Consider the following 23,416-nt stretch of genomic DNA (forward strand, 5'->3'; position numbering starts at 1 on the left):
TCTCGGACCTGCCTGGTGTGTTCCTTGTTCTTCATGATGCTCTCTGCGCTTTTAACGGACCTCTGAGACAATCACAGTGCAGGTGCATTTATACGGAGACTTGATTACACACAGGTGGATTGTATTTATCATCATTAGTCATTTAGGTCAACATTGGATCATTCAGAGATCCTCACTGAACTTCTGGAGAGAGTTTGCTGCACTGAAAGTAAAGGAGCTGAATAATTTTGCACGCCCAATTTTTCAGTTTTTGCTTTGTTAAAAAAGTTTGAAATATCCAATAAATGTTGTTCCACTTCATGATTGTGTCCCACCACTTGTTGTTGATTCTTCACAAAAAAAATACAGTTTTATATCTTTGTTTGAAGCCTGAAATGTGGCAAAAGGTCGCAAAGTTCAAGGGGGCCGAATACTTTCGCAAGGCACTGTACATCTGAACCCATTTCAGGAAACTAAATTGAAATGGTTAAAAAAACATAACGACGTTTGGGCTATGCCATTCTAAGGTCACGGTTCAGAGATGAGAAAGCTGATATTAGGTCTGTGCCTATCGGCAACCCAGAGTGGTAACGTTTGCATGTTATTGTCCCTCGTTGTCTCTGGCTGTCTTTGTCGCCATCTGTTTTGCGGGGAAAGTAAGTCCTACAGTGTAGGTGTAGTTGGACACAGTGATGTACAGTAAGTAGGGAGAGTAAGAACAATGACCTGTAAACCCCAAGGTATTTTTAACTCAAATACTTCTAGTAAGTTGAACTCGGACAATTAAAAGTAATTATTACTTCAAATGTTTGTGGTACTGACTCAACTAAATGAAGTTACATCATCAATTATATATAAAAAAAATATATAATTTAATTTAACCAGCATGCTTCACTACAGGTAAAAAAAATTCATTGTTTAATATCAGAGTTTTTGCATGTACATTGAGTGATTGATTATGCAAGACAAAGATATATATGAAAATATAAATTAATCCAATAATTTAGTTTTTTGCACGTGTTACTGAAATAGTTGTTCCAGTTTAAATGGCTTAGGTAGTCTCTTCACATTGTTCCTGTCCCTGGCAGTCATTTATGAATGCAGGTTGTGGGTGAATAAAAATTTGTTGGATATCCTAATTCTAGCTGGATTCCAATGGGAATTACATATAATTTTGGAAGACCGTATAATGTGACTTGCAAGTAGGGTTGCAAAATTCTGGTAAATTTCACAGGTTTTACAGATATCCTGGTTGTAAGATTCCTGGAAATCCATTTATTTTTATCAGGTAATTTGTTACTGTAATTTGGAATCATACTTGTAGGCATGGTGTGCCCTGTAAACCATGAGTTTCAGGCCACTGTTACAATACATCTAGGCCTCAAAATAAGATCTTATGTGATATGTAATGTATTGTCATAAAGAGTTTAATGATATGTGCCTAGGAACTCACTGAGTGAAGGCCAAAGGACTGAAAATAGAGACATGGTCATTGATGTGTTTTTAACTTATTTATTTACTCGAAGGCAAGGCACACTGGGAAATGAAATTGGAGGTGTGGCTTAGTGGGGGAGTTAGTCAACATTTTCAAGCTGATACAACTCACATCTGGACCTCCTACAGGGTCACAGTGACTGTATCGGTTTGAGTAATGACTACAAAATCACTTAAACGGCTCAGACGTTAAGTGTAGCTGGTTTCCTCAAAAGTTAAGTAATGACAGCACATTGGGGTTGGCTGTACAGTTTGTATGCCTGTTTCATGTGTTTTTTGACTGTGTGTGTACGTCTACAGTAAAGGTAACATTTAAGGTACAGATTCCTGTGCAGTGTGCATATGTTAGCAGCCTTCACTTCCATTGTGTTTTCTAACTATATCTGCGTTCTAAAGTGATCCTTCATGAATACAGAAAGTGAGCGTGAATGGAGCGTCTTCCGTGGTGCTTGGTCATTCTGGGATACGTACATTTTAAGTCATTTAGCAGACACTCTTATCCAGAGCGACTTACAGTAGTGAGTGCATACATTTGTCATACTTTTTCTGCTGGGATACCTCCCAGCATGTGACTCATTCCAAGAACATATTCTCACTGGGAAGCAGCCGGCAAAGTAGCCCTGACTGTAACTCCATGGCATATTGCTGGGAATACTCGGGAACAGTCTGTTCCCGCTGTCGTTGTGAGTAAGAACTGCGTTCAGTATTATGAGGTCTCTGTGCATTGACAAAATGTACATGTTTAGATGAACTACGTTACCCATGGTGCATTGCGTTACCCATGGTGCATGGGTCCATGAATGATTAGCCTACATCTACAGTAATGTTAGCATAGTTAATTTACAACATGTCAATACTCATAGCTGTGTTTTGTGTGGATTATGAGCACGTTTTGCACGTGGTTTTGTGTGTGATTCTGGGGGTGCCATATGTGTATGCGTCATATGCCTGTGTGTGTGCTGGCTGTATGTCTGAGTCCTTACTGAAAGTGTTTGAGGCACATTTAGATCTTGGTGACACTCTTCGTGCCAGCTCCCCAAGGTGCCTGTTCTGTCAAGCAGGAAAGTGCTGCAGTCACCTCCACAGGAGCACTGAGGGGTCCCTATGCTGACATCAACACATATACAGTAAAGGAACCCCTTTGCTGACATCACAGGAGGAGCATATTGTACTCAAGCCCAGACATTGATTTATGCACATTTATGCACAAACTCTTTTCCATTACAGTATTTGATAAACAATACAGGTCTGTGCTGTCAGTTCAAATAAACAATACTGTGCACACACTTGCTAACATACTACTGTCAGTGTGTACACACACCCATGCGCATGACATAATGGGAGTGCAAGTTTGTGTCTGTGTATGCTGCAAAAGAGTGCTGTATACAGCACCTTGCGTTGTGAAGATTCAGCACTTCTCCTTGGCAAGAGGTGTGTGTGTGTGTGTGCACTCTTCCATACTGTCATCTATCCTCCCTGAGTGTTTCAGTCTTTGAGAGGCCCCGGTCTCCTCTGGACAGACTGATATCAACAGGAAGCCTGAAAGATAGACCGCTGTCAATCAATATTCACAGGGCCAACCACCCTCCAGCAGGGACACAGACGTATAAGGAGAGAGGGAGTGATACCTTTCCCACTAAGTGTCCAGTGGTGTTGGTAGAATGCGGGTCAATTGTCAAGAAAGGCAATATCCTTATTCCAGGCATCCTTTTTTAAAAATACTTTATTTCGTATCAAATGTTATTCGTCACATGCGATGAATACAACAGTTCACCAACTTCCCGTTTTGAATGAATACTGTAGTTGTGAACTTAACCAAGGTTTGTTGCTAGCACTTTTGCTTTTGGAGTAAGGCAGCCATGGCTCCATCCGCTCTCAGGGAGGTAATCAACCCCATTCTTCACTACATTGGTGTTTAAGAAGTGGGATGGTACACTGTGTGGCCATTGGAAGTGGGTCCCAGGTCTGAGGTGTGTGGGATTTGTAATACTGACACGCAGTGATGTTACAAACTCCCGAAGGGTAATATCTATACTCCCCCCTGTCGTTCGATACAAAACGTTGCATGTATCTCCCTTTCGCCTTCCTTTCTTATTTCCTTGAAGTAATGCTTGATTTAGCATGACTGAACCGGAGAAAGCGTACCTATCTTTCACCGATCTAGTCAGATCAGTGACGTTCCTTGAAAGAAGGGATGGAGGTTCAAAATCTAGTTTGGAATTTCAAATTGATATCGACAAAAATTGGAACCATGCCATTGGCTTTAGGTTAAACTTTGGTTGGGGAAAAAGTCACACGTTTTCAAAATTCCTTTTTTATGGCGATGACTGCTTTCAAATCCAGTCAGTTTTCCACGTTGATTCAACGCTATCAGGAGGGGAAAAAAATATTTTCTTAGTTGAAATTACCAGTATTTGTGCCAAGCAAAATGTCACTCTGGTATTCTTGTCCAACAAAAAGATTCTATGGCTTTACCATAAGCTTGGTGTCCAATGAGTGCAAAATCAAACTTTAATTTATTTATAGGCCTAATAATACACTGTTTCATGCAGTTATAACCAGAATTTCAAGGCACTAGATGGAATCTGTGGGTCCCACTACACAAGAGCATCCTTTTATTTCACCAACCTTTCAAACCTGCATTTCTTGTCCTAAACAGAAATGGCTACCACCATCCTTGCTTCCTTTTCCTCTCAGATGTCAATAAATCACAGATCTGACATGATGGATGAAAGCAGTGTAGTGGAAGCTTTCATCCAGTCATGATAGATCAGTAATTATTTCAAGGAAGGGAAGAAGGATCTTCAGGTCATGGCCCTGTGTGTAGAGGTAGTGAAACAGACTCCTTATCCCGTTAGCTCAGTGACAAAGACAACCCAGACTTCTCCCACTCAGATCAGTGAAAACAACGGAACACAGACATAGAATCTGAGGACTTTTACATGTTTTATTTTTTTATTTAACCATTATTTAACTTGGCAAGTCAGTTCTTATTTACAGTGACGGACGACCCCAATTGTGTGCTGCCCTTATGTGTACAGACTTTTGTCTCTCGACTGTAAAGCCTCTGATTGTTTACTGAAATTGCTCCTCTTCCCACAAGTAAGTGTGTGCATGTAGCTGTGCCCATATCTGTTTGTGCGTGTGTGTGCCCCAGTTATATAGTCTGGTTGATTCCGGGACATCCATGCAGGTATCCCTTTCTCCAGTTTCAGCATCCGTCTGGAAGCACAGGCAATCATCTCACACACATACGCACAGTACATGTCTGTTATAGGAATGTCCAGTTGAACAAAAGGAGAGCAATCAAAAATCACTCTGTGTATTACAAGCTGCAACAGGGAGACACCACCTAGCACAGAAGCAGATAACGTCTACCTGGCCTTCTCTAAACAAGCCCTTATACCCCAATCAGACAGGAAACTGTTTTGACAGCATTAGCCCTAGGGGCTTGTAGAAAACCCAGTGTAGCAGTGACCTTTGTCTCCTGCTACAGAGTTACAAACATCAGCTACTACAGAAAACCGCAATAGAGCGATCACAGTAGTCAGACGATCATCAGTAATCAGACGATCATCAGTAATCAGACGATCATCAGTAATCAGACGATCATCAGTAATCAGACGATCATCAGACGATCATCAGTAATCAGACGATCATCAGTAATCAGACGATCATCAGTAATCAGACGATCATCAGTAATCAGACGATCATCAGTAATCAGACGATCATCAGTAATCAGACGATCATCAGTAATCAGACGATCACAGTAGTCAGACGATCATCAGTAATCAGACGATCATCAGTAATCAGACGATCATCAGTAATCAGACGATCATCAGTAATCAGACGATCATCAGTAATCAGACGATCATCAGTAATCAATTACATCAAAGGGCATTCACAAAGTAATCAGAACATCCGTGTCCACATAATGTCATCAATGCAACAGTGAATAAACTGTGTCCTCGGTCCTTGGACCTTCAGTAACTTGCTCTGGTGTCACGCACTACTTACAGATATGAGAACAGTCTATAACATCAGGGCATCTAGTCTAGTGACCATCAACCCACACCCTAAGTGTCACAAATAGAACACTGGCAATCATGTGTATTGCAGAAACATCATTCTAAACTACACTACCGTTCAAAAGTTTGGGGTCACTTAGAAATGTCCTTGTTTTTTAAAGAAAAGCACTTTTGTCCATTTTTAAAATTACATCAAATTGATCCGAAATACAGTGTAGACACTTGTTAATTTTGTAAATGACTATTGTAGCTGGAAACCACATTTTATTTTATAGAATATCTACATCGGTGTACAGAGGCCCATTTATCTGTGTTCCAATGGCATGTTAGCTAATGCAAGTTTATAGTTTTAAGAGGCTAATTGATCCTTAGAAAGCCCTTTTGCAATTATGTTAGCACAGCTGAAAACTGTTCTGATTTTAAAGAAGCAATAAAACTGGCCTTTAGACTACTTGAGTATGTGGAGCATCATCATTTGTGGGTTCGATTACAGACTCAATGGCCAGTAACAAAGCCCTTTCTTCCGAAACTCGTCAGTCTATTCTTTGTTCTGAGAGATTAAGGCTATTCCATGCGAGACATTGCCAAGCAACTGAAGAGCTCGTACAACTCTGTGCACGACTCCCTTCACAGAACAGCACAAACTGTTTCTAACCAGAATAGAAAGCTTGGGAGGCCCCGGTGCACAACTGAGCAAGAGGACAAGTACATAGTCTAGTTTGAGAAACAGATGCCTCACAAGTCTTCAACTGACAGCTTCATGAAGTAGTACGCGCAAAACACCAGTCTCAACGTCAACAGTGAAGAGGTGACTCCGGGATGCTGACTTTCTAGGCAGAGTTGCAAAGAAAAAGCCATATCTCAGACTGGCCAATTAAAGATTAAGATGGGGGGAAAAAGAACACAGACACTGGACAGAGCAACTCTGCCTAGAAGGCCAGCATCCCGGAGTCGCCTCTTCATCGCTGACTCTGAAGGCTGTAGACCTGGCTCCTAACATTTATTATTTCAGATAGTTTAGGTGCTTGATTTAGCTCGCACCCCTTAAGCACGTCAAAAATCGCCTCAATTTACAGAGGAGCTACATTACTATGCAATGGTCTCCAAGCAGCCAGAACAGCATAGTCGGCTAAAATAGTGCTGACCAGCCGACGAGACGAGCCCAGCATAGATCAGCCCAAATCAAAAATTACTTGCGCTAGCATTAGCTCAAATTATACCCAAGCTTCAAAAAGCCTTGGTTGTTGCTCAGCACATCTAAAATAAGCTCCTGTTGGATCATTAAGTCGCATGTCCCCCTTTTCCTACTAAACGGCTGTGGTTCAGAATCCGACAGCCAATCAGACAGTCCTCCCCACCAGATATCCCCCAGCTGCCTTTGCTGAATTAGGAGCTTCCAGAGAAGCAGTTACAGCTGCCTTTCTCCACTTGCCTTTTCTGGGGCAGTCAATCTGAGACACACACACACACACACACACACACACACACACACACACACACACACACACACACACACACACACACACACACACACACACACACACACACACACACACACACACAGATTTCCTGATTCATTTGGAATGTTGATTTAAGAAGTAGAGAATGATGCGGTGTGTAATTTGGAATGGCTACGTCTAGTACTGCATTGGTGACTGGGTGCTTGTCGCCTCAAACAAAATTATTCTGCTGCTCTTATCGTTCGCTACATACTTCAGTCGGAGACTGCCGTCAATTGAAGTCATGTGGTGGTGTCAAAATGAGGGGTGCTGTACAAAAAGTCATCAGCGACTGTATCTCTAACCAATCAGAGTATCAAAGCCAATGACGAATTTTCAAAACACTGCTTTACCCACGTGTGGAACCAATCGGATGGTCCTGAAATAGATTTCCATTCTAGATATTGTTGGGGAGCTACTCGAATCCAGACTCATTGCGTGGAAGAAAGTAATGTCCGTGGGCGTTAGGTAGCGTTTGGGTAGCCAGGCAAGGTGACTGGATCTTTGACAGCAGTGTCCACTACATTTGCTGTGTGTGTAGGGCATCTGTTAGGAATACTGACGTGTTTGTTAGGAATTTCGTTTGTTAGGAATACTGACGTCTGTCTGCCTCTGTCCCTCCATTTTCCCCTCCATCTTGCCTTGTTCTCTTCTTTCCTAGCCTCGAGGTCTCTCTTGATCTTTGCTTGTTGGACAGTGTCAATTTGGGGTAGCGGCGTGGACAATGCTGGCTGTGTCTTCAACCTGTCTTTGCTCCTGGATGGCATACTGCACTCAAGACATGCTTCTGTTTGTACATTGGCCAGAGAGAGAATGGTCAGAACTTTAGGTACAACACACCACAGAGCTTCTATGGAAGGATAAGGTCTGCAGCCTCCACACCAAACACTACTGACACCACCATCGGAAAGCTAAAGCTGTAGCAAGCTACTATAGTTAAGTGGCCGAGGTAGACCATATCTTTGATGTCTAACCCAACCACTAAGACCAAGGGTTTCCGGTTATCTGTGCCCCATCAACACCTTGCCGTCTTCCGTAACCCTGCCAAACGTTAAATTTCCTGCTTTGGTCCCTCCGCAGCCACCATGCGTCCCTCACTCGCGGTCCTTCCCAGGACCCGTAACCATCCCCCCACAGCCCCCCCCCACAATGCACACGGACTGTCTGCACACGTGGGGCGGGAGCACCTGTCGGCCCCACGGAGGCGCAGCCCACACCTGCGACACACGCTCAGCCCAGAGAACCTGCGGAGCCTGGCGGAGCGAGGCGGTGCCGCCAGGGACACGGCTTCTGTGGTGAGCAGCCCCATGGGTCTCCCGAGGGCCAACAGCGACACAGACCTGGTGACCTCGCAGGGCCGCTCGTCGCTGACTGCGTCCACACTGGAGTTCACGCTGGGGAGGGGCCAGAACCTGGTCATCTCCTGGGACATCAAGGAGGAGGTGGACGCCACCGACTGGATCGGCCTGTATCACATTGGTGAGACATTCAGTATGTTCATTTCACAATGGTGTAGTTCATAACTAGGAAAGTTTAAAGTAGAACACCTGTACTGGTTGCTCCAGCACGAACATAGTCCAGCACGAACACCACCTGATTCAACTTCTCAACTAATAATATAGCCATTGATTTGTTGAATCGGGAGTGTTAGTATCTGCCTGAACAAAAATGAACTGGAGTTGAGAAACATGTCCATTTACTGGTGGAGCATGGAATGAAAGGTTGAAAGAAATGTTCCATATTCATTGATTATATAACAGTAGTGTTTCTTTGATTAACTAGTTGTGCTGAGCTGACTGAACAGATAGCTGCTCTGTAGGACTGGCTGATTCTAGTTAGTTTTGTAGAGTTGAGAATAGCAAGTCTCTGGTGCAGGAGTCTCCAGAGTCCATATTGAAACTGGAGCTGTTGAAATTCCACAGAAGGGAGGCCTGAGTCAACATGAAATACGTATGACTTGGTGTACTATAAAGGCTCCCGCATACTAGGTTCTGTTTGCTCCTAGCAGAACTCAGCTAGGTGACTTAAATGTGTGCCACCGCGCATGCTCTCTTAAAAGACATACGCATGAAAAACTAGAAGAAAGCGGCAATATTACTGTTTGTCGCTCTTGAGAGGCCATAGCAACAACACAGCCAGTATACACTTCCTCATATAGTCAGAATTAGTCTAAGATTTCTTGATTAAAAAAAAGAATAATAATTTTGCAGGGGAGTTCTTAGTTGCAGATTTTACATCTAACTTTCATTCTCAAGTAAGAAAACGTGCATGAAAATTAGTCGTCTCTCAAACACTTAATTGAACAATCCCGTCCATAGTTCCCACTCCTACTAGCAGTAGTACTGTTGACCAATCAACGATGAAGGGGCGTAGACTACGGCTACCAAACTTTGACTTGACTCAAGGAAATACGTTGTGCAGCCCGATAAACAGCCGAACACCAAAATGAACCAAAACGTTGCACAAATTGTCATAATAATAATAATTGTCAAACTGTTTTGACTGGGAAACATGAGATAGGCTTTACACGCACACCATCACGTATACCATATACACTTAGACTATTCTGGGTGGTCCCCAACATGATAGCCCTGCTTTAGCAGCACACTGCATAAGGCTACTAAGTCTAAATGTTCCCCTGTTGCAGTGAAAAGCAACCTATCTAGCATATTCATATTTGTTCATATTATGAACCACATATTGTTTGAAACTACAGTATGGCCAATTCGGTTCTATGCAATTATGCATACCCACTAGAGACATTCAGCCAACAAACTCTCTAGTATTTATTTAACAGAAAGCTAGAGCAACCACATTATGATTGACTCTAATACTCATTTACCGGTTTACCAATATACCAATTGGCTGTCGGTCGACCTCTAGACGCTCCATGAGTCCTCTATCCACCCGCCCCTTGACCTCACTGGACTTCCCTCCTTTAAGGAAGAAGGATCCCAAGGGTTCACTGTAAGGCTGAAATATGAGAGACAGGAGAAAGCAGAGAAAGCATGCAGGGAGGGCGCCAGGCCACGTGGCTATCGATCACGAGGCCATCGTGCACTTCATTACTAGCGTCAGGGTCTTAATCCCCCGGGGTGCCCCGTACTCTCCCACTTTCCACTACTAAGCAGACATTCAATGATATCACCTTACCTCCTCCTCTACCCCCCATTGTGCTGCTTCGTGCTCGTTCAGTTCAGCCTGAAGTGGTGGTTCATTATTGGGGGGGTGAAAGTGCTACGTACAGCGTAATTCCCTCCGTTTTAACACCGTGGTAGGTTACAATTTCTTGTCCTTTGTGTTAGAGGTTGTAGAGAATGCATTTTAGGCACTACATTTATGGATTAAAGGAAAATTGTCTGAAGTTAGGTATCTGCCATGGTTATATGACATGAGGCAAAAAAGGCATGGAACAACAGCTGTGATAAGGCTGCCATGTGGAGCAAGTGCTGTTCAATAAACATCTGACCATAACATTTATAACGTTATTTGGGGTCAACCATTTTCAAAGTTGGACAATAATCCAGAAGTTTGTCTGTCACTGTCATGTCTTCATAGAACACAACACGCACGCACTCACATTTTAGAACCATGTACTCATTTAGAACCCCACACACACATACTGACTGGACTGACGGCGCTTTCTTTCTTTCTGTTCGCCGGCCCAGATGAAATCAGCCCATCCAATGTGTGGGACTGTAAGAACCGTGGGGTGAATGGGACACAGAGGGGCCAGATCGTCTGGAGGTTGGAGCCTGGGCCTTACTTCATGGACGGTGAGAGGAGAGGAGAGAAAGCATCAGTGGGATTCATACAGTGAGAAATAGGATCAAGTATAATGTCGAAACTACTTTTCAAAAGGTCTTTGGACCACACTCATTACAATGGGACAGGATTAAGAAGGGGGAGATACAATACTTAATAATTGACATTGGTTTCATTCCAAATGGCACCTTATTCCCTATGTAGTGCGCAATTTTATTTTTGTACCTTTCGTGATATCCAATTGGTAGTTAGTCTTGTCGCATTGCTACAACTCCCGTGCGGACTCGGGAGAGGAGAAGGTCGAGAACCTTGCGTACTCCGAAACACGACCTCGCTCACCCAAACTGCTTCTTGACACTGCTCGCTTAACCCGGAAGCCATCCACACCAATGTGTCGGAGGAAACGCTGTACAGCTGGCGACCGACGTCGGCGTGCATCCTCCCGGCCTCCACAAGGAGGCGCTAGAGCTTGATGGGAAAAGGACATCCCATCCGGCCAAACGCTCCGTAACCTGGATGGCGCTGGGCCAATTGTCGCTATAGGTCGAACCCGGATCTGTAGTGATTCCTCTAGCACTGGGATGCAGTGCCTTCGACCGCTGCTCCACTCGGGAGGCCCCGTAGTGCACTACTTTGAGCAGGGCCTATAGGGAACAACCGTAGTGGCATTATTCCATGGGTAATTAATGGGAAGGGAATTACACTGCAATTACACAGTATACTACTTTTAATTGACTTGTTAATTCTATAATATATGCAAACACAAGTAATTGTGTGCAAGATTTGTACGTCTTGCATTACTCCATGTACGTACTTCCCTGTTGCGTAAGAACATTACAAGTCACGTCTCATAATTGAGGCACAGCCAGCCAAAGAGTGGGTGAAGAGAGAAACGAGGGATGGTGTTCATATCATGCATCTCTCTGTTTTCCCTCTAGCTGAGACCAAGATCTGCTTCAAGTACTATCACGGCGTCAGTGGAGCCCTGAGAGCAACCACCCCCTGCATCACTGTGAAGAACCCTGGAGTCCTGGTGTGTCTGCCTGTGTGTTTATGGTTTGTTGTGTGTGTGTGTGGTGTGTCTGTGTGTGTGTGTTTTACATTCAACTTCTCTGTGTCTCTCAGGGAGAAGGTCAAAGTGAGGGGCAGTCATCCACAGATCATCCTCGCAAACTAATCAGCTTTACTTTGACAGGTGAGGTGTGGTTTGGCTTAAACCAGGAAGATGTCCTCATTGACTCTGACTTAGAAAAGGTGCCCTCTATAGTTTGGATTTAAATGATTTAATAGAAGAGCGTCAAAGTTTTCCATTATTGATTAACTCGTTATTACAATCTACTACTACTTCTTTATTTGACCTTTTTTATTCCTCCTTACATGTGTTATTCCCACTTGAAAATAAGTTCCAACTTTGCATTGCTCCTAACATCCGACATGCAAGCAGTTATACAGTCAGCCTCAATCGTTGACTAAAGTGTCTTCCAATTGGCCTCGAGCACGGATTTCTATCACAAAAGTAGAACCGAATGAATGTGTATGTATGTCATCCTTCCCTTGCAATAAACCTCTGACAACTAGTGAAAAAGCCAAAGTTTCTGCAACTCTTCGTTTGCAATACGAGTTCAAATGGTAAGCTGCTCTTTGGTTTCCCTGGCTTGTGACATTAACAATTGGACTTGGGGCAAAACTGCAGTTGCAGATAAAAGCCTTTATTGAAAAGGCTTGACATGTCCATTTTGGAAGGTTAAATAACAAGGTAATGTAGTGGGTCTCAGAGTAGGAGTGATGTCCCCCCCTCGTTGTGAGCTAAAAAGCTAAACTGATCCTGGGTCAGCACTCCTACTCGGAGACTCTTGACATATACAGCCCCTGATTTAATGACAGTCTTCCTCTGTGTAGATATGCATGCAGTGGGGCTGAAGAAGGGGATGTTCTTCAACCCGGATCCCTACCTGAAGATGTCCATCCACCCTGGGAAGAGAAGTGGCTTCCCCACCTTCAGCCACCACGGACAGGAGAGACGCTCTGCCATCATCGCCAATACCACCAACCCTAAGTGGCGCGGAGAGGTGATCTATATACATGCATGTACACACACACGCGCACACACGTGCACAGACATGCACACAAACGTGCACACTCACTCCACTCATAGATCACTGGTTCACTCACTAGATGTGTTCCCTATTATTTATAATATTGTAACTATTAAACGTTTGAAATCAATATGGCTGAAGAGTCAAGCGAAATATAGAGTTCATGGGGAGCCGAGCAAGCCTTCCCCGCTAGGCTTCTCCTTGCTCAGATTGTCATGGTGTTGCACTTAAATTGGTGCTAATCCTCTGCTCACCGCAAATCACTTTAACTTAGAAAGGTCAGATGGTGCTTCGCTAACAGTCTGTTTCTCCCTCTCTCTGTAGAAATACACTTTTGTAGCACTGATGACAGACATTCTGAACATCGAGGTGAAGGACAAGTTTGCCAAAAGTCGACCAATCATCAAACGCTTCCTTGGTCAGCTGACCATTCCTGTGCAGAGGCTGATTGAGAAAATACCTGGGTAGGTAACCTGGAAAACTGGCACACACACACACACACATACACACACACACACACACACACACACACACACACAATGTGCTTTAAAATAAACAAACAATTTATACACACTCAAAGACATACGTGTTTTTAGTGATGCTCATTTAGACCCATGCTCATAATTATTGATTGTTCTCTATACTTTATCATTGCGTGTTAACTATAGTTGAGTAATTGCATTTGGTTTGTTTGTCTGTCCGTCTATCCTCAGTCTCCAGCCTCTGAGCTTCTCTCTGTGTCGACGGTTGCCCACTGAGCACGTGAGTGGCCAGATGCAGTTCAGGGTGGAGCTCACATCCACTGGACCTGACGGTGAGGGCCATTGCCTGTAATTTATTGTGTTTGTAAACAACAATACCTAATTGAAGTACACACTGCTGAATTGTAATGGAATAAAAAGGTATTACAAAATTATGAATCTTGATCTCGTTCATGCTCAGGGGCCTCTCCAGACTCTATCATCGGTGTGCCCAATAACGGGGCCCCTGGGACTCCATCAGATGACGAGGATCTGCCCCACCTACTCCCGGGGGTGGTTACTGGAGGCCCCTCCCCTACTGGCTCCCTGGGCTCACAGAGGTCCTGGGAAGGCGGGGCCACAGCCTATCCAGTCCCAGACTACAGGGACTTTAGCGGTACAGAGGGCAGAACCACCGAGGGTGAATCCTACTCTGGCCCTCTACGGTTGCAGAGGTCCCTGAGCGAAGGCCTGGATGCCATCGAGGCCCCCAAGGGCCCCGGAGAGAGGCCCCTGGGCGCCGCTTCACCGAAGCTGCGCTCTAGCTTTCCCACTCACACACGTCTCAGTGCCATGCTGCACATTGACTCAGACGAAGATGAGGAGCGCTCGGGGCCCACTGACATTTACCCGGTGCCCGGGTCCCCCCTGCTGCTCAACGGGGGTCCCGAGGGGCCTGAAGAAGAAGACGTTGTCCCAGAGCTACAGCAGGATCCTGACCCTGAGCAGCTGGAACCCAGGGTGGTGGGAGATGAACGGCTGATAGTAACGGGGGAAGATTGTGCCCCTGGTGGTGAATCCAATGTGGCCCCTGAGTTAGACCTGGCCCTCGACTTCGAGGACTCCTCAGAGCCTGATGTTTTCTCGGAGGTGGAGGAAGTTCCTTTCTTCTCAGAGGCGCTGTCCCAGAGTCTTTTGGCTGTGGGCCTGGAGGGGCCAGAGGAGGGCCAGGGGCCCGCTGACAACCCCTCGTCGCCGATTGACACCTGCTCCATGGCAATGGCCCCACAGACAGTCTTCTCTTCCTCAGAGAGTCGCCCAATCACAATGTCCACGGCTGAGGTGAGTGACTGGTGGTTAAGTGAGTAGATCATACCTGTGGTTAAAGGTTCTCTATGCAATACATAAAAAAGCCTATAATATATCTGTAGTAGTAAGTCAAGGAACAATCACGGAAACCCAGAACTAAAATCTTGCGTGATTGTGTCAGATGCTCGATTAAATTCGACACGTTAGAAAATATGCTAGAATGAGGAGTGGAAGCAGGGGCGGTAGCTCTCTTTGCAAGTTACAGGCAATTCTATAGGCCAAATGTCCCCTCCCCATCTGATATTCGAAAGATATGATGAAATGATGAAATATCGGATCAAAGTTCCTCGTTAGACGTCCGTCTGTTGACAGATGCTAGGATACCAGTTATACCTGTCTGTCCATGAGACATTTAGTAAAGGAACAATTCAGGATTTAAAGCTATAAAGTTGCTGGCTCACGGAGTGGTCTTCCTGTTTCAGGATTGGTTCTCATTCTGAGGTTGAAAACAGAGCTAATACAACACTACATCAAACAATGTTTCTAGCCAGGACCTTACCTTGTTTCAGCAAACAAAATCCTCACAAAGTAAGGTATCAAAAATAAAAAAGCTGCGGTTCTAAAAGAATGAACCACAACCCGCCATTGGGTCCTACCCAGAGATGTGGTTAGTGGTTAAAAAAAGGTGGGTGAACAAGAACGCCTTTTCGAGATGATGCCGACAGGTAGCGCAAATACTAACAATGTCATTTTAGTGTTATAGGCGCACAAACGTTATTCACCAAAGCAAATAAGGTGTGTTAACATAATTTATTAATGCTCCACTACATCCCTGGTCCTGACCCATCATTTGGGAAACACTGTTCTGACCTCATTGAGCCCTCATGTTGCAGGAGGCAGAGGAGAGGGCAGTAGCTGCCATTGACCCAGGGGGAGACTCCTTCACTGGCACTCCACCCACCCACCAGCACGTAGACGACGAGGGGGGCGGGCATACGTCAGCCAATGAGGTTGAAGGAGACGCTCCGTCTGCCAATGCGCTGGAGCCAGGGGAGGAGATTAGTGAGCGGATGTGGAGCTTACAGGTATCTGGGGATGTTCCCCAGGATGAGGAGGAGGGGGAGGAGCCAAGACCCGCAGGGGTGGCCGTATCTGTTGATTCAGATGCAGTTGCCATGGAGGCAGATGGAGAAGACGGTGTGTAACTACCACTTTTAAAATAATTTCTTTATGCTTTATTTTGCAGTCTAATATTTACCTTGTAGTATCTTAGAAATTACATGATGAAATTATAACTACATTATATTACCATTTTGCTTCCGTGGGATTCATCAAAGCATCCACGTATACCCCTACTTGAAATTATTATTAAATATTATTAATTAGTCCAGTCATGTAGAAACTAATAGTGAATTACCATAACTATAAAAAGGCTCATGTGCTCCTTTCCTGAATGTATCCTCAGGTGCTCAAGTGAATGGTCACCCCGTGCACTGCCTCCCCTCAGTGCGCCATGACATTCACCGTTACCAACGAGTGGATGAACCGTTACCTCCTAGTAAGTGTCTGTCTGTACATACTATATCTGTATGTATTTGAGGTGAAGGAAGATGACAAAAAGGAGAGAAAGAAGGCTGCTTGATACAATGTGTATATTTGGCTCCATAGAGGGGAGGGGGCTTCTTTGTATTTGTGCCTTAATGGCTTCTTTGACTATTACTTCTAAGTATGTTAGACAAACTGAAAGGGTGCATACTGCCACCTGGAGTGTGTTGTCTGAACATGTATAAAACCAATGTTGGAAATTTACTGCCACATGCAGTTATGGAATGTTTTCTGAGGAGTATAATTCATTGGCTGATCCTTTCCTTATGACCTGCATATCTACTTCAAAATGGTGACAGTTCTCAATGGCACTGCCCATGCTAAAACACGCTTTGTGTCATTAGAGCTGTCTATCTAAATCTATGACTTGTCCTACATTTCTAACTGCTATATACACAATGGTATACTATTTGATATACTGTATTTTTATGCTATTCGAGGTGTCATGGTTCTGTCAGAATGCATCTGCATGTCAACCATGTGTGAATTTAGTTGGTGTATCCCAAATGGCACCCTATTCCCTACGGGCTTTGGTCAAAAGTAGTGCACTATAAAGGAACTAGGGTGCCATTTGGGACATAGTCTGTCTCATGTTAAGTGTGTGTTTGTGAATGTAAAGCCATGTGTTTGTTCTCCTCAGACTGGGAGGCGAGGATCGATAGTCACGGTCGTATTTTCTTTGTCGATCACGTGAACCGGACCACCACGTGGCAGCGCCCCACCGGACCCCCCGCTCCCCAGGGCCTGACCCGCTCCAGCTCCATCCAACAGATGGAGCAGCTCAACCGCAGGTCTGTAATCATGTAGAGGCGCACACACACACGTACATACACACCATGCGCTCATACACTCGCACACATATATGTACGTACATATACCTACTCACACCTTCTCTCTCCCTCACACTCATGTGAACACACACTTTTGTAACTTCAATCCTCTACATTTCCTCTCTCTCCTTAACCCTTCACACCCTTTCCTCTTTTTCTCACACTGTCCTTCTTTCCCTCTTTATCTATTTCTGTCTGTCAGATATCAGAGCATCAGGAGGACCATGACCAGTGAGAGGTCTGAGGAGAACACAGTTGACCTCCCGCCAGAGCCCACAGAGAGTGACTTTCTGCCCCAGACCATCCCTGGTGTGCTTGTACACTAACATTCATACACACACGCACTGACAACACACACGAGGTATGCACACATACTGTATGTGCGCGCATACAAGCGCACGCACAGACACACACACACACACACACACCACCCTTTCCAACATATATTTACCTCTAACAGTTTTTGTTTTGTCTGTTGTAGAGTACAGGAGAGAGAGCGCAGTGGGTCACTCCAGCTCTCGGTCGCGTCTCTCTCTGCTGCTCCAGTCCCCAAGCGCAAAGTTCCTGTGCAGCACAGACTTCTTCACCGTGCTGCATTCTAACCCTGTGAGTCTGGCTGCACAGGCGCTCAACTCTCACCTTTCACCTTCTTATGGATCACTTTTGGTCCCTCAAGGTCACCCTTACCATGTCATATCTCTCAGTAGTTGATAATGATCTGCAAAGGTGTGTATGGTAAGGAAAGAGCTTCTTGGAGTGAACTGCTCTTTTCTCGTTTACTTCAAATGTTGCCTTCATCAGGTTAATTGATATATAAATACGAGCCATGCTACCTGGGTTTTCATTCATCATTCTCCCTTAATGTGTTTGCTCACAGTAATAACCCCATTTACAGAAGAGCCCAGCATTTAATGTCCCTCTTTTGATGTCCTCATCAGTCTGTTCCCCCCCTCCATCCCCAGAGTGCCTACAGCATGTTTACGAGCAACACCTGCCTGAAGCACATGATCAGTAAGGTGCGTCGGGACGCCCACCACTATGAGCGTTATCAGCACAATCGGGACCTGGTGGCCTTCCTCAACATGTTCACCAACAGCCAGCTGGAGCTACCCAGGGGCTGGGAGATGAAGCACGACCAGACCGGCAAGGTCTGGACCAGTGTGTGGGGGGTGGGGGTGTGTGTGAAATGGGGTTGGGTGTAGAGCAGGGCGTGTGTGGATATACAGTACCAGTCAAGAGTTTGGACACCTACTCATTCCAGGGTTTTTATTTACTTGTATTATATTGTAGAATAATAGTGAAGACATCAAAGCTATGAAATAACACATATGGAATCATGTAGCAACCCCCCAAAAGTGTTAAACAAATCAATATATTTTAGATTCTTCAAAGTAGACACCCTTTTCCTTGATGATAGTTTTGCGCACACTTGGCATTCTCTCAACCAGCCTCATGAGGTCGTCACCTGAAAAGCATTGCAATTAACAGGTGTGCCTTGTTAAAAGTTAATTTGTGGAATTTCTTCACTTCCTAATGCATTTGAGCCAATCAGTTGTGTTGTGACAAGGTAGGGGTGGTATGTAGAAGATAGCCCTATTTGGTAAAAGACCAAGTCCATATTATGGCATGAACCGCTCAAATAAGCAAAGTCAAATAGTCAAATCAAATTTTGTTGGTACATCACATACACGTGATTAGCAGATGTATTGCGGGTGTAGCAAAATGCTTGTGCTTCTAGCTCCGACAGTGCAGTGATATCTAACAAATTACACAACATATACCCAATGCACACAAATCTAAGTAGGAATTAATTAAGGCTATATACATATGGATGAGCGATGTCAGAGCGGAACAGACTAATATTCAGTAGAATAGTATAGAAAACAATATATACATATGAGTAATGCAAGATATATAAACATTAAGTGAATGAGATACCATAGTATAGAAAACAGTATATACATATGAGATGAGTAATTCCAGATATGTAAACATTATTAAAGTGACTAGTGTTCTATTCCTTAAAATGGCCAGTGATCTCTAGTCTTTGCCTATAGGCAACAGCCTCTAATGTGCTAGTGATGGCTGTTTAACAGTCTGATGGCCTTGAGATGGAAGATGTTTTTCAGTCTCACGGTCCCAGCTTTTATGCACCTGTACTGACCTCACCTTCTGGATGATAGTGGGGTGAACAGGCAGTGGCTCGGGTGTCCTTGAGGATCTTTTTGGTCTTCCTGTAACATTGGGTCCTGGAGGGTGGGTATTTTGCCCCCGGTAATGCGCTGGGCAGACCATACCACCCTCTGGAGAGCCTTGCGGTTGTGGGCATTGCAGTTGCCGTACCAGGCGGTGATACAGCCCGACAGGATGCTTTCAATTGTGCATCTGTAAATGTTTGAGGGTTTTAGGTGACAAGCCAAATTTCTTTAGCCTCCTGAGGTTGAAGAGGCTGTTGCGTCTTCTTCACCAGTCGTCACTCTAATATCCAATAGTTCTTCCCGGCTGTATGTAATGACAACATTTCCTGAGCTAATAATGTAAAAATTGTACATAAAAAACGAAATACTGCATTTTCCTAAGAGCTAGTCGCGATGCTGCCATCTCCATCAGTGCCATCTTTGTCGAGCAGTCCATCATTACTTTGAGACATGAAGGTCAGTCAATCCGGAACATTTCAAGACCTTTGACATTTTCTTCAAGTGCAGTCGCAAAAACCATCAAGCTCTATGATGAAACTGGCTCTCATTAGGACTGCCAAAGGAAAGGAAGACCCATAGTTACCTCTGCTGCAGAGGATAACTTCATTAAAGTTGCCAGCCTCAGAATTTGCAGCCCAAATAAATTCTTCAGAGTTCATCTCAACATCAACTGTTCAGAGGAGACTGCGTGAATCAGGCCTTCATGGTTGAATTGCTGCAAAGAAACCACTACTAAAGGACACCAGTAAGACCAGACTTGCCTGGTTCAAAAAACACGAGCAATGGACATTAGACTCGTGGAAATCTGTCCTTTTGGTCCAGATTTGAAATTTTTGGTTCCCACTGCCGTGTCTTTGTGAGATGCCGAGTAGGTGAACAGATGATTTCCACATGCTTGGTTCCCACCGCGAAGCATGGAGGTGTGGGGGTGCTTTACTGGTGACACTGATTTATTTGAGATTCAAGGCACCCTTAACGAGCATGGCTACCACAGCATTCTGCAGCGATACACCATCCCATCTGGTTTAGGCTTAGTGGGGCTGTCATTTGTTTTTCTACAGGACAGTGACCAACACACCTCCAGGCTGTGTAAGGGCTATTTGACCAAGGAGAGTGATGGAGTGCTGCATCAGATGACCTGGCCTCCACAATCATCCGACCTCAACCCAATTGAGATAGTTTGGGATCAGTTGGATTGCAGAATGAAGGAAACGCAGCCAACAAGTGCCCTACATATGTGGGAACTCCTTCAAGACTGTTGGAAAAGCATTCCAGGGTAATCTGGTTGAGAGAATCCCAAGAGTGTGCAAAGCTGTCATCAAGGCAAACGGTAAAAATAAATAACCCTTGAATGAGTAGGTGTGTCCAAACTTTTGACTGGAACTGTATGTACAGTACACCTTTTATAAACTGTAGTTTGTCTATCTATCTTAATGTAAGTGGCTGGCTGTGTGTCTCCACAGCCCTTCTTTGTGGATCACAACTGTCGCTCCACAACCTTCATCGACCCGCGGCTCCCCCTCCAGAGTGCACACTCAACTAGCCTGCTGGCCCACCGACAGCACCTTAACCGCCAACGCAGCCACAGCGCAGGCGAGGTGAGACTACTGCCTTAGGCGACTCAAAACATGGTCAGACCGGACAGCATGCAAACTAGTGGACTACCCTACAGTACATGTGGCTTGGCAGCTTGCCTGGCTAGCTGGTTTGAAGAACATGCTAGCTTACACATCCAAAATAGACAATACTGCCAAAGTGAATGGTATTTTCAGTCGGCCTCAACGGAATTTGCCATCACAGCTCTAAATGTAGTCTATTTCACCCACTGCACTACTGACACACTGGAATACAGGCCAGAGATCAGCACTAAGACTTTACACAAGCTGCTTTAACAAGACCAATATCAATCATAATGCTTATTGTAAAACTAATAATGCAGGTTAATGGAATTGACCAAAATGTGTGTCCCCTTATGTTGCAGGTGGTAGATGACATGCGACACTCCAGCCCACCTGTCGTGCCCTGCCCCTCCAGCACCTTCAGTGGGTCCACTCGCAATCAGGACCTGGTGCCTGTGGGTGAGTACACTGGCTTATACACACACACACACACACGCCGGCGCACGCACACATGCAGTTACAGACCCAGGAATGTTGATATTGACACAGGTCTCTCCCCAGCCTACAATGACAAGATTGTGGCGTTTCTACGGCAACCCAACATAATTGAGATCCTGCAGGAGAGGCAGCCAGAGCTCGTCAGGAACCACTCACTCAAGTAGGTCACCCCAATCACCATGGGAACCCTTTAACCAGATATTTAACCTTAAATCCTAACCCTCTATGTGTATTTTGTTTGTGCCATACAGCAGTATCACAAATGTTAACCTGTGTGTCTGCAGGGAAAGGTTACAGTTCATTCGCAGTGAGGGTGTTTCTGGGCTTGCTCGTCTCTCTAGCGATGCTGATCTAGTCATTTTGCTCAGGTGTGTCTTCAGGGGGTTAATGTCTGTTTGTGATTAGTGTGTGTTTGTGTGTGTGAGATGGTATTGCATGTGTGTGTGACTGTATGTTTGTGAGTATTGTGTTTGTTAGTGTGCTTGTGATAAGTGTGTGTGTTATTAAGCACCCCTCTCTCCCTCAGCCTGTTTGAAGAGGAGGTTATGTCCTATGTGCCACCTCATGCCTTACTGCACCCCAGCTACTGCTCCTCCCCTCAGAGCTCCCCCGGTGAGAACACACATGCAAAGCCGCGTGCGCACACACTCTCTCCTCATGCCTTTTCTTCCCATAGCTTTGCTTCTAATCCAAACTATCCATCCTAACCAGGGCAAGACAGTGAGATTAAGCCTTGAGCCGTAGAAGTTGCTTTAGCACTCTCAATCAGTAAAGTGAAGTGTTTCATATGAACTAATTCTATTCTAATGAAAGTTGTAATAATGAGATACACGATTTTCTGATGAACTTATGTATTTTTTGTCTATTTTTCATCTTCCTCTTCTGCTCTTCCTTTTCTGCCCCCCTCTCAGGTACTCAGCGGGCGAATGCACGCGCCCCTGCCCCTTACAAACGTGACTTTGAGGCCAAACTGAGAAACTTCTATCGCAAGCTGGAGACGAAAGGCTATGGCCAGGGACCTGGGAAAGTCAAGTGAGTACTGTCGCTGTTTGACAACGTATTTCAACAGGTTGAGAGAACAGCTAATCCTGTTTTGCTTAATCTGTGTGTATGTGTGGTGTGCACGTTTGTGACTGTCTGTGTGTTTCTCCTTCCAGATTGATCATTCGTAGAGATCACCTATTGGAGGATGCCTTCAATCAGATAATGTGCTACTCCCGCAAAGATCTGCAGAGGAGTAAGCTCTACGTCAGCTTTGTGGGCGAGGAAGGGTGAGTGTTTGGGTTTAGGTATTTCATATATGCTACACATTTCCTTTATGCTTGTTCATATGCATCGGTTGTTATGTCAAGGTCGGATAAGTGGGTGCTTATATTTGTCCTGTGTTTTACAAGTGTGTTGGTGTCAAATGGAAATGTGTTTTTTTGCATTTCCCAACTCCCCCTGAGACACCTTCGGCGAGTGGGGTCACGGCCAGGGATCAGACATTATTGACGGTGACCCTGGAGCAATTAAGGTTAAGTGCCTTGCTCAAGGGCAGATTGACAGATCGCCTTGTCGGCTCTGGGATTCGAACCAGCAACCGTTCCATTGCTGGCCCAACGCTCTAAACTCTAGCCCACCGCTGTGTAAGTTGTGTATTTTCCATAATCTTAATATATGGTTTACAAAAGTGTTGTGTGTCTCATAGGCTGGACTACAGCGGCCCCTCGAGGGAGTTCTTCTTCCTGGTGTCGAGGGAGCTGTTTAACCCTTACTACGGCCTGTTTGAGTACTCCGCCAACGACACCTACACTGTGCAGATCAGCCCCATGTCTGCCTTCGTGGACAACCATCACGAGTGGTGAGTGACAAGTTTACATTACAATGATATGGATGGTGAGTGGGTGGATAGATATAGGAAGACAGACAGACATGCTGGACAGACCTACTGTAGGTAAAATAAAGAACAAAGACACAAAAACCCATAACATCGGACTTGTCATCATAAACACACTGCACTGTACACCTAGCAGTGATGTTGCTCTGTGTTCCAG

At 44.9% G+C, this 23,416-nt stretch overlaps 1 protein-coding gene across 1 annotated transcript in view; it reads left to right on the forward strand.

The window, feature by feature from the left end:
* Nucleotides 1-7,754: 7,754 nt before the first annotated feature.
* The window catches only part of LOC139396392 (E3 ubiquitin-protein ligase HECW2-like), a 49,171-nt gene continuing 33,509 nt past the window's right edge, over nucleotides 7,755-23,416 (forward strand). Inside the window, exons 1-22 of the mRNA XM_071143429.1 lie at nucleotides 7,755-8,479; nucleotides 10,669-10,776; nucleotides 11,704-11,798; nucleotides 11,891-11,960; nucleotides 12,665-12,834; nucleotides 13,186-13,325; nucleotides 13,575-13,675; nucleotides 13,804-14,663; nucleotides 15,524-15,827; nucleotides 16,096-16,188; nucleotides 16,876-17,026; nucleotides 17,268-17,374; nucleotides 17,547-17,671; nucleotides 18,028-18,213; nucleotides 20,727-20,861; nucleotides 21,245-21,341; nucleotides 21,444-21,540; nucleotides 21,665-21,748; nucleotides 21,907-21,992; nucleotides 22,292-22,412; nucleotides 22,538-22,651; nucleotides 23,071-23,223. Of these exons, the coding sequence (XP_070999530.1) occupies nucleotides 8,086-8,479; nucleotides 10,669-10,776; nucleotides 11,704-11,798; nucleotides 11,891-11,960; nucleotides 12,665-12,834; nucleotides 13,186-13,325; nucleotides 13,575-13,675; nucleotides 13,804-14,663; nucleotides 15,524-15,827; nucleotides 16,096-16,188; nucleotides 16,876-17,026; nucleotides 17,268-17,374; nucleotides 17,547-17,671; nucleotides 18,028-18,213; nucleotides 20,727-20,861; nucleotides 21,245-21,341; nucleotides 21,444-21,540; nucleotides 21,665-21,748; nucleotides 21,907-21,992; nucleotides 22,292-22,412; nucleotides 22,538-22,651; nucleotides 23,071-23,223 (3,791 nt within the window). The 5' untranslated portion in view covers nucleotides 7,755-8,085. The remainder of the gene's footprint in view (nucleotides 8,480-10,668; nucleotides 10,777-11,703; nucleotides 11,799-11,890; nucleotides 11,961-12,664; nucleotides 12,835-13,185; nucleotides 13,326-13,574; nucleotides 13,676-13,803; nucleotides 14,664-15,523; nucleotides 15,828-16,095; nucleotides 16,189-16,875; nucleotides 17,027-17,267; nucleotides 17,375-17,546; nucleotides 17,672-18,027; nucleotides 18,214-20,726; nucleotides 20,862-21,244; nucleotides 21,342-21,443; nucleotides 21,541-21,664; nucleotides 21,749-21,906; nucleotides 21,993-22,291; nucleotides 22,413-22,537; nucleotides 22,652-23,070; nucleotides 23,224-23,416) is intronic.

Source organism: Oncorhynchus clarkii, chromosome 3 (genome assembly GCF_045791955.1).
Source record: "Oncorhynchus clarkii lewisi isolate Uvic-CL-2024 chromosome 3, UVic_Ocla_1.0, whole genome shotgun sequence".
Lineage (NCBI taxonomy): Eukaryota > Metazoa > Chordata > Actinopteri > Salmoniformes > Salmonidae > Oncorhynchus > Oncorhynchus clarkii.